The 11,619-nt window shown below is 36.5% G+C and overlaps 1 protein-coding gene across 2 annotated transcripts in view; it reads left to right on the forward strand.

Moving 5' to 3' along the window:
- Positions 1 to 11,619, forward strand: part of LOC119068791 (probable serine/threonine-protein kinase DDB_G0272282) — a 43,843-nt gene that overhangs the window by 28,639 nt on the left and 3,585 nt on the right. Inside the window, exons 8-17 of one of the 2 annotated variants that reach the window (XM_037172553.1) lie at positions 6,275 to 6,492; positions 6,639 to 6,776; positions 7,166 to 7,474; positions 7,545 to 7,775; positions 7,854 to 8,025; positions 8,092 to 8,508; positions 8,569 to 9,305; positions 9,368 to 9,550; positions 9,761 to 9,847; positions 9,932 to 10,049. In XM_037172553.1, coding sequence (XP_037028448.1) covers positions 6,275 to 6,492; positions 6,639 to 6,776; positions 7,166 to 7,474; positions 7,545 to 7,775; positions 7,854 to 8,025; positions 8,092 to 8,508; positions 8,569 to 9,305; positions 9,368 to 9,550; positions 9,761 to 9,847; positions 9,932 to 10,049 — 2,610 coding nt within the window. Of the gene's footprint in view, positions 1 to 769; positions 3,972 to 6,274; positions 6,493 to 6,638; positions 6,777 to 7,165; positions 7,475 to 7,544; positions 7,776 to 7,853; positions 8,026 to 8,091; positions 8,509 to 8,568; positions 9,306 to 9,367; positions 9,551 to 9,760; positions 9,848 to 9,931; positions 10,050 to 11,619 lie in introns of those variants that run through there. The other variant, XM_037172552.1, reaches the window with a different exon arrangement.

Here is an 11,619-nt window from a genome sequence, read left to right on the forward strand (position 1 = left end):
ATATAGTTTTTTTTATTTAAAAAAACAGCAAAGGAACTTATTTTAATTTATTGTAAGTAATAAATTACAAACATTACGATCGTAATTTGATCATCACAAAAGCTTTAATAAACGTAATAATTAATAATTAAATTAGTGACATTAGGTAAAGTACTGTAAACAATTAAAAAAAAACGACATCAGTTTTATTTAAAAAAAAAAAACAATATACCTTCCTGCCGAGTGCGATTACATTTTCTTTCATACATTTACTAACTAATAACCCCCTTATTATTATTTTTGTTATTATTTTTTTTTTGGTGTTGAAGATGCTCAAACCTTCTGGATTCAATTTTTTTTTTGGTTTAATATTAACATTTCATTTAGTCGTAAAACAAGCATCAAATCTTTACAACTAACCAATTAACACTTTATGAATCTGATCTCTCAAAATGTAAACGAAAAAAAAATAAACAAAAAAAAATAGTAGAAACTAAAGAGGCGTCCATTGTATCGGGCATGTCTATCTTAAACGAAAGTTTAACGAAACGGAAATTAATTAGCAAATTTTGAGCCTCGTATTAATCATTAGACGTAGCACATACACACGTATTATACACACAAAAGAAAGAAAAAGAAAACCAATAACGTAGCGCAAGAAGTAATAGATTTGGATTAATTTAGTTTCTACTAATTCATTTTGATTAGAAATTTTTAAGAGAAATGAAGAGATATACGTACAAAAAGCGAACACGTTTGTAATATAAAAAAATGTATATTCACTCGTCAGATGAGCCTCACATACCACCGGCAGGAAGGGCATCTCCGCGTCCCACACCCCCGTCCTCTTCTAGCGAAGAAACAGTTCCTAGTCAATATGATTACCCTAAGCCAAACCCAAAAGCTCTTTGCACTACACTACTGGACAAAGATTCTTATGTCCCAGTTTATGCACAAAAAACCGTTAAAGATTCGATATCCACAGGCTCTGAACCGAATTCCGATCAGATTTCGATTGTTGACGGTGATGTTAACAGTTCGAATTCCACGGACAGTACTGTGAATGTTAAATCGGAAAATTCATTTACCGAAATCTCTGTGGATGATATTGAAGAAGTATGTAATCAAGACAATGATAACGATGAAGAAGAACCGGCGTCCGACGGTGTCGATGATGAAGAAAAATCGTTTGAGTATACCGATGGTGATTTGGAGGAGGCGTTAGAATCAAAGTCTGATGATGGAGACGAAGCAAAGACACCGACTAATGATACGAATGAAGAAATTAGCGAAAGTCACTATATGCCAATGACTCCGAAAAAATCAATTTTGAGTATGTCTGAAAGTAATATCTTTGCTTCAAGTAAATTAAGTATGAATGATGTCGATAACGATAATGCATACGTTGAGATGACAACAATGGGATTCAATACGTCGATATTAGCTAACGATAGTAAATCGTCCTACGAACTAGTTTGCATTAACAAGAAAAGTAACCATTGTCGCACTGAATCCGAACCGGTTTACATGGAATTGTCTCACCTTAAAAATTCCACGTTGAGTTTAAATTCGGAAGAACCCGAAAACAACACCAAACCATCAATTAAGAAATCCGGGAATAAAAAAGGTTTCGACAAACGAATCGACATTGGGAAAGGCGATAATCTCCCCGACATATTGAAGCTAACCAAAAATGTCACTGTCAGCGAGAGTTCTGATACCGAAGATGAGAATCCGAGTGATTTGTATAATGTGGATCTTCGATCGCGTACAAGATTCAGTTTATCCGATACATTTCGTCCAGCTTCTTATTACTTAGGCGTTACAAGACCAGACAGTTCGGATAGTGAAATCGTATCGCCTCCACCGATTCCATCATCACCCCCTCCAATGGAAGAACTGAATACTGAAGAAATATTTTCGGCCGAAAACTGTGACACCATACGCAGAAAGGGCAAAAATTCGTTGAACCTGTCCTACGATCAAATTCCTCGATTACATTCCAGCAACTCTTCGTTGAATTCAATAAAGAAAGATGGCATTAAGACCAGTCGACTGAGTCTACCCGAACAATACCTTAAGTACAAAATTAAGAAAACCGATGATTCCAGTTCAAATTACAACACAGACAACAGCTCTCCGACATCGTCCGATTACGATTTATACAATAAGCTTAAACTTCAATCGCCGTCATTTTCCGGTTCTCTATACCCGTCAAATGTATCGCTTCGTTTCGATGGCATGGACAACAGCAGTGTGGATGAGCAACGCATGAAACGTCGACCAATATCCGAAGATTCGATGAGCGAAATTGAAAGCGATCGATTCGACCAAGATATTCCGGATGTTGACCTGAATGCCTACCTGAACAATTTACAGTCGTCCAATGTATACTCGGACAAACAAATGGAAACCCAGTGGTCACAAGATTCCATTTTAAATGATGTGCCATTTATCAAGCCACCGGAGGTGTTTCGTAGCGAAAACGACAAAATTTTCTACGACAACATTAATTTCCTTAAAAACGATGAATGCGCCCTGAACAACGAACAACGACGTAAGGCAGCTGACATTGAAAATAAATTTGATTTAAGCAGTATCAACGACAATCCGAAGACTGCATCAACGCCCAAAACCTTTAAGAGTCAGCACTTGAATTACAGTCATCCAAGGACTGCTTCTATGGATAGCACAACGTCACACAGTTCTAAAAGGTCGTATGGAAGTAGGTCCGACAACAATGCATCTCATTCCGGGTTTGATATTAGCATGTTATCGCCGGTCCATAGTCGAGTTAGTAGCAATATTTCGGAGCTTTCCGCCCAATCAGCACCATATTACTATAAAGACGTTACGCCTGTTGAAAATACACTCGCAAACAAATCTAGGTCGAACGGCAGCAATCTATCTCTTTCGTATTCATCACCGAAACTGAATAACATGAGAGAAGTTGGTTTGAAAAGAAACGGAATCTCTCATATTCACAATCAACTGGATGGATCTCATGGAACGATAGCTTCAGCAACTATATCTGAAGACATTCTGAATGTGGCGAACAAAACTCAGCTCATTGATAGCAAAAATTTGTACGGCAAAGACGTGAAGATGGAAAAAAATGTTTCAAAAGAACTGACCACCGGATATGTTGCCAACAAATTGTATGGCCGAAGCGAAGGAGTCAAAACGAACAAAGCGACGGTTGATAGTAAAGTACTGAACAACATCACTCCTCCAAAAACAAATAACACAACCGTCCAGTGCAATACTGATCGCAATGGTGCTAATACCTACAGTAATTTGTCGAGTGAGTCTCGACTGAATCGAAGTAATCATGTGACTACAGAAGGTCTAAACGAATCATCCGACGGTAATTCACTGTGGGAAGAAGATGAGATTTGGCGCGAAAGACTTCGTCGCGTGTCCCATCGACATGCTCGATCGTTGGACGATTTAGATAAAATTGATAAAGACTGTCCGGTTGGCAACGGAAAAAATGCAACAGAAAAGCCACAAATAAGAGCTAATCCCGGTTCGACTCGCAATGAACCTGTTGCTGTCGCATATGACGAAAATGATGTGTATGTACAATTAGCAAAAGATTCCAATTCAGACTTGTATGAACGGTTACGAGATGATAATGTGAGAAAATCGGTTGAAATTAACAGAGAAACGTTAAGGCAATGGGATTCGATGTCCAGTGGTTTAATGAAAAGTGCGACGGGTAGTAATATTGGTGTAGGGTTACAATCTAAAACAAAGACTAGCAATGTGGACAGTGAAGATTCTGGTAGCACATCTGGTAATAAATTGGGTCGCACTCACAGCAAATCATATCACATTGTGTAATCACTTCTAGGTTTTAAGTATAATTAATTTACATTTTCTTTTATACATTTTTTTTACTTAATTAATTGATTTATTAATGTGGATTGTACATTTTTTTTGACAAAATTTATATTTTTTTTAAAAACTTATTTCTCTTTTCATTTTTATTATTAACTTTATCGTAATCTTTTTTTAGGATAATTTTACACATTTATTTTGAAATAAATTTAAGGAAAAATTCACACAAAAGAATTACTACCTTTTTCTCATTGAACGACCACCAATTTCAAACGGATGAACGTTTTGTGCGTGGCTTGGGGTCATTTTTTGGTTCCTAGGTCTATTACTGAAATAAAGAGAGTAAATAATTTCGGAATACACATCTGTCAACAACTGGTTTTCTTTCAGCTCGTATTTACTTCATTCTTAGTATACGATCAGTATTTATCGTTCGTTACGCAAATAAGCACAAATATTACAATGTTTACCATCTGATACAAAACCAGCTGTTGGTAGGCGCCCACCGAAATAAGTTGTAAGCATAATTTCAATAGGAATAAAGGAAAAATAGTACCTTCGATTTTGATAATTCAATGCAGAGCATTATTCTAGAGCAAAACATTATTCTACTGCCTCAAAAATGTATCGTTATTAAATGTACTCTCAGAGTCACGGCCTTGAAAATAAAAATCTTCGAGTTTTAGGCTTGAAACACCTCTTGTCTCTTCGCAACAAAAATTTGTTTTACGGTAGCTTTCAGTCCGAGGGGGAAAGCACTCTTTTTTATTGACGTGATTAACATGAAGACGAATCAGTGATTAACCAGCATTTTACCGGGGGAATCGTCACAAAACTACAAGTAACAGTGAAATATGGTGGTTAACCATGGTAAATCACTGATTAACCGTGCGTATTCACAAAAATCATGTTGATGATTAACTATTAACTATGTTAATCAGAAAAGAGTGGTTTCCCCTTCGTTTCAGTCCGATAAGACTTTTGTTTACATCTTACAAAAGTACTGCATCTATGCATGCAGTCGTAGAATAGTGTATATAAGTAACAAAACAAAAAGAATGACCCAACTTCGGGCAGTAGTTAGCATAAATTCATAAAATTTATTCAACACAATGGACAGACTTTGGAATCTAAAATCGTTTTTTTAGAGATAAATTGCAATTTTTATGTCGAACTATGACTTATAGTGCAGGTACGCAAGAGTTTTAAAAGCTTACATCGAAGTAGGTATTTGTTTAACGATGGGAGAAAATATGAAATTCCAACAAGAGTGAATTTTCAATTTCTCCCAGAGGTGTACACAACGTTTTTCATGTGTGCATGGAACCATTTTTGATTAACCGCTTCTCTCCACGAAAAGGAATAGTCATTTACGTATCTGTTTTAAACGCTAGATTTTAGGCAATTTCACGAGTGAACGAAGTTTAGGGCGACAACTTTTCATGCCAATAGCCTAAATTTCGCGAAAAATTCTGAAATTTATATCCAAGGTATGAAAACATCAATTCACTATTTTCTCCCCGAGTGAGAGAAATTACAGCACTTTTCTCATTAAAAAAGTCATGCTGAATCGTTAACAAAACGCAATTCTCTTACAGCCTTTTTCGAGGGGAAAATCATGTTTATCACACCGCTCGCATAAAAATAAATTTTCCATAAAAAAATCAAAGAGACCGAATAACTTTGATTCTGTCAGCTGCTGCCAGATGGTTCCGTTTCTGAAACTTTCACAATTTTCGTGCAATTTTCGTTCGACTTCGGTGACTCTTCAATATTATGCCGTAATACCAAATTTCACTCAACGAAACTAATGTCCCGAAATTGGGATGGACGATTGAATACCAATTACATTTATTGCAGTAATTGACGATCAAAATGTTTTCCACATAATTTGCTCTAATTTTATATTGCCATCCGGGTAATTTTATGTTTATCATTCAAAAAACAGATTTTTAGCTTAATTTGTTTTGTTTTAATTAATTGAAATTGCTGTCTGGTTGGTTAACTCATATAATCCAATTTACCTAAAGCTTTTGTACTACAAAGAAACGCTAATTACCATGAATTATCATGGATGAGAAAAGAAATCATAAATTGATTACCAGGATAGGTCCTTCAAGATTGAAATGAAAAAATTGCAAAATTTGTGGAATTTTCCAAAGTATTAACGTTGGCGTAATATATACTTGAAAAATTCTACTTGATTTTGAAGGTAAAAATTAGGATGGAGTTTGTATCATATAAGAATAAACTGAGATTAATAGTAAGTATGTGAGCATTATAAAATTTACGAATTGTGTATCAGCAACAGTTCGCCATAAGTTTTTTCAAGTCCCATTAATTTAACCTTTAAGCGAATGCATTTACCCCTTCGGCTATAAGAACATTTCTAATTTAATTTTAAAAAGATGGAATTTACCTTACTAAGGAATCAATTTACCATAATTTTTAGCTTCAATATCCGTTCAAAATGTACGCAACGTACACAATTCACACATTAATCTAAGACCGGACTATACGTACGAAGCGCAACTATCAACAAAGAACAAACACCATACAGATTACAGTGCCGACATTTATTCGGATAAATTTGGTCGAAATCGCAAAACACATAGCCATCAGGAACCAGATCCACCGGAAAGGAATTTCCAAAATATTGCTGCAATCCGAGTAAGTACAATTTCGTTCAGCCAACAATTTAAAATAACGAAGAGAATGATGCATCGAGTGCAGACGACACAATCTATTAAATTCGTTCAATCAAACGACCCAGTAATTTAAATTCACTTTCGACACTATAATTTTTACACATTTAGAATATGGACATGTCTGCTGGAGATTTGCTTAGTCGGACACACGAAGAATTAGTGTTGTTGTTAATTCAACTACGACGCCAAAATTGTGCTACAGCTAGATCGATTGAACAATGTTGCACAGATATTCACGAAGTACAGGTTGGGAATTCTACTGTTAAAATTGTTCTAACAAAGGCTTTAAATAACCACATCGTTTTACTAATTATTACTTGGTGGTGGAGAAAAGAACGTGGCATATTTTCTTACAAGAATTTTGCGGGATTCGCCCATTCATTTTGATAAGATTAACAATAAGAAACACTAATCCTACATCCTTACAAAAAGAGTCATTTGATCAAACCTTTATCACCGCTATTTATCGATCCCTTGGTGATGGAATATCTTTCGAAGAATAAGTTTGACTCTGAACACCTTCAGATTTTGATGGAATAAAAATATTTTTCTTTGGGACACTTTCATTACACCTTCACGCTGAAGTCAAACTTTAACATTTCCACGGAAATCAAAAAATTTTCAATATCTTTCAGAACCGAATTCGCACATGCGAGACAGACAGAGACAGATCGGAAAATCTAGCCCGATTAGACAGTTTGAAACAGCATCTGGTTGACTTTGAAAAGCAATACGAGAAAAGTAAGCCACTGGTGAATCTGGTGGACAACATGGTGAAACTGGGCTCTCTATACCGAAATGGCTCTTCGCAAAATATTCCGTATTCTCACGAATCGGTCACACTTGATCGGTTGGAATTCAATCAGCGCATGCAAGAAAAACGATTATTGCAGGAAGATCAGAAGTACTGGGATCGATTGAGTCCAAATCACAACGAACTGCAGGTATATTTCAATGTTCATTTCATTGAGGACCTCTAATTTGAAATTATTGTTTTGTTAAACAAACTTACAGACAAAGGTTCAGCAACTGTACCAACTGGATCAACTATTACAAGAAGAATCCGGCACGCTGCAGAATCTGCAACGAGATAAAGAAGATTTGGAACGATCGTTGGGAAATCTTCGAAATAAGTTGCAGCACGGTGGCGGAACCCCATATGCAATGGAAGTTGCCCGGAAACAGCAGCATGATTTAGAGCGAGAGCTGTCACGAGTTCATCAACTTTTGGCGGAAAATTCGAAGGTAAATAAGGTTGTAGAAAAGTAGAAATGTCTTGCCTCCATCAACAGATTAGTCATTGTTGTTTGTGAAACTTTGTAGAAATTAGAGCAAACAGTAGCCGGAAATGCTAAGCTGGAAAAAGATCTTTTAGTATTGCGACAAAAACTCCAAGCAACTAAAGAATCTAGAGGATCACAATCCGCCCTAGGTAGTCAAGAAGCAACCGATAGTATTCCCTATGTAGGTGGCGCCACAGCTATGCTAGAATCGGGTATTTAATCAGACAATGTGCAAACAAGTGAACAAACTTTGATTAATTGACTTTTGGTATTCACAGAATTGAGGCGAGTGCAGCAACTTGTTGGCGATATGCAGAGGCAACGTCATGACTTAAGTCAGGCAGTGCGTCAATTGACCGAAAATTCTAACACTTTGAATCAACAAATAAAACCAGCAGACCATTCATCACAGTCAAAGAAAAGAAATTTAAGCACAAGTTGGACCGAGACAGATCTGGACTCCATGATTAGTACCGATCACCAGCTTTCGTCGTCAATTGATAATATTTCGATTAATACACAAGATCTAAGCGCATCGACCTACTTGAATAACCGTTCAGGCAACTTAAGTAGTCTAAACTGTTCAACCTCCGATAACAGCGACTTTATGTACAACAAATTGATGGGCAGTCATAAAGCACATGAATTCGATGCAATCGAATGCAGTGAAGTGGAGAACGACGACTTTTCGGAAGGTACGGTTCGGGTTGAATTTTGTATCGATTCGGAGTTTAAAACCATTTCTCGTTTCACAGGCAATCTACACAATCAGGACAAACAAGAAATCAAAACTGTTCGGATTGTAAAACGTGAATCGGAGCGCCGGCATCGTGACAGAGAGCGAACTAATGCAAATTCAAGCATCAACCTCGATCATGTAGTGGAAGAGGACATCCTGAACACCGAATTTAACCGATCAAAATCGCTACCCCGAACCTATTTGGACAAACATGATCTGTATGCGTCCCAGCTGACCGACAAAAAACTCAAATCACCAAAATCTGTACAGCATCTGCCAACTACATCTGCCTTTTCACCGAATTCTGTGAATTCAATGAATTACAACGATTACTACAACAGTTTGACCGCTCAATATCCAATGTCGACGACGGAAATCAAGGACAAACCGGAAGGAATCAATGTCGACCACTACCTAAACAATTCCATCGCATCGACCACCCCATACACGAGTCAAAATCCGAAGAATCCGTTTCTGACCAATCTAACGACATCCCAAAAAACGGATTCCATTCAAAGTTTGAACAAAGCTATTGGTGATTTAAGTCCCGTTTTCCAAAGCGAAGCAGCTAGACAAATAATCACCGAAATGTCCGGCACATCATCGGAAGAGAATTCGAAAAAGAATCCGTTAGCTAGCAAACAACGGCGTGCTATACCGCGTGAGAAACGTCGACACTATACCGCTCCATCCAATACGCTCGGCACCAAATCAACCAAATACGTCCAATCGGAAAACGATATGAACAAAAATGTAATTTTCCACAGCCAACCGACAATGACGGAACGATTTTAATTCTCTTTACAAACTTTTAGAATATTAACTGGCGTGCAAGAGATGATTTGGACATGGAAGTGGCACTCAGACCGCGAGTGAATGCACCGGATGTTGTACGATCGGCATTGGGTCAATGTGAGAAAATATCGGAGAATTCCATTGATAAGCTCTTTGCCGCCCCAAGCAAAATAGTTATTCCAGAACGATACATACCCGAACAGGTAAGTCATTGGACAGTAGCAGTGAAATAGAAAAGTGAAAATATCTGCACCAACAAAAATTGCTTTGCATAGTAGCAATGAAAGTTGTATTTTGTAGTTTCTACGGTTTTATTGCGTTAGACAATAACAACCATCGAAACTGTTCTGGATTCGTTTTAAGTAGACGGCGTCGTACTAAATAAAAAAAATACAAATTTTGTTTTTAATTAGCCGCCAGAGTTGTCACCCGAAGAAAAGAAAAGACGTCAAGAGAAGGTGGAAGCAATCAAGAAAATGCTGTCGGAAAATACAACAAATGTAAGTGAATTAAATCCCGCTCACTGAGCACCCCCAAATGTGTATGCATGTACGTAACTCCAATATATATCCAATATCCAACAGGACTCCACAACCCTACCACCGAGTCAAATAAGCGCTGAAAAGAAACAACGTGAACATTTATTGCAATTAAACCAAATATTAGCTGAGCAAGTTATGCAAATGAGTAAAATAGTTGCAGGTAATTGTTATGCATTAAAATTCAAGGAAGCACGGAGTGTGAAACCAACCAATTTTCGATTTTTGAGCCTTTAATTATAGTTTCCTTTTGTTCAGAATGTTTTTGTTGATTTTATTTTTGAATCTTTTGTTGTTGTTGTTAATTTCATCTAAATTTCTAGGCGTTCATTCATGCTTTTTCTAATTACATATCTGTGTGTGTGTATGTAATTACAGATCACCTAGACGCAATTCATCATCAACATCACTAACCCCATTTCTTCTTTTCGTTCAAAATCAATTTACCCATAATTCATTCATCCCACAACATTCATCCGTTTTTTCGTTCTTCGTATTTAAACAAAAACATTTTTTTTGCCGAAGATCTCGTTTTTAGATCCTTTTTCATACGTATATAACTCGTCCAAACGAGTCGTTCTGATTTTAGTTTGACCACTAACAAAATTAATTTTTTTAATTTTTATAATTACGATTGGAATTTGTATTGTTTGATGTTTTATATGCCTGTTGTGTTACTTTCAAATTTAGGTAATCCTAGCCAGTCTAGTCAAAAATAATAAAAAAAAACTAAACACGGATTATGCAGTCTTTTATCGAACGACCGAAGCCGAAAGCAAAGGTTTGTAACTTATCACTATTTATGACTAAGACAAACATAGGATAAATGTTAAAACATACAGCGACTATGTATGAAAACGCTCTACGCTCTCTATGTGTGCTACTTTTGTCTTTTCAAATTACCTAAACATTCATTCACCGTCACAACTATTCAGTACGTTTTTTTAAGCATTAAATTCATTTATTTTTTAAAGTTTCCTGCATGAAGTGATTGTGGAATTAATATTTTCGTCGATAAATCTGATTTTTTTATTTGCAACATTACCCCAATGAAAAAATGGCTGCTCAGTACCATGTTAGTGGGCTGTAATTGAGTATCGGTTATAGACGATCGAAAGACATCATTGACAAAATAGTTTAGCCTTTTTATAGACTCGGGCATCAGTTAACGTTCACGGGTGATTCGATCAAATGCCGGCTTTGAGATTTTTTTCCTCGAATTTGCTTAATGTTTCCCTATTTTCTTGAATTTTCTCGAAATCAAGAATCGGAAGTTCTTGAATCTTTCTTGAATTTCGAATAAGAAACACGGAAAATCCCAATATGTGTGTGAGATCTATAAGTGGACTTAGCACCCCCATTTTTTGGCATATAGCTGTGTAATGCATATTGCGAAGACTGTAGTTAAAATAGCTGTGTAACTTATATTATAGCTGTGAGACGCGTTTCAGACCTATCTCGAGAAATAAAAATTTTTCCTAAACTTTCATGAATTTTGCGGTCACCCATCCAAGTACTAACCGCGCCCATTGATGCTTAACCTGAGAATCCGACCGTCGCCTATGCTGCTGTTGTGCTAATTTTTCTTGTGCTTTAACACGTTCTTATTTCGAAGCGTTGTTACCGCAATGTAAATTCTGCAGCTATATTATAAGGCACACAGCCTAATTCAAGTCTGTAGTTTTCATATTTAGCATTTTTACTTTGGTGAGTTGTCATTGTTTCAGGTTCTG

This window comes from Bradysia coprophila (assembly GCF_014529535.1).
Source record: "Bradysia coprophila strain Holo2 chromosome X unlocalized genomic scaffold, BU_Bcop_v1 contig_20, whole genome shotgun sequence".
Classification (NCBI taxonomy): domain Eukaryota; kingdom Metazoa; phylum Arthropoda; class Insecta; order Diptera; family Sciaridae; genus Bradysia; species Bradysia coprophila.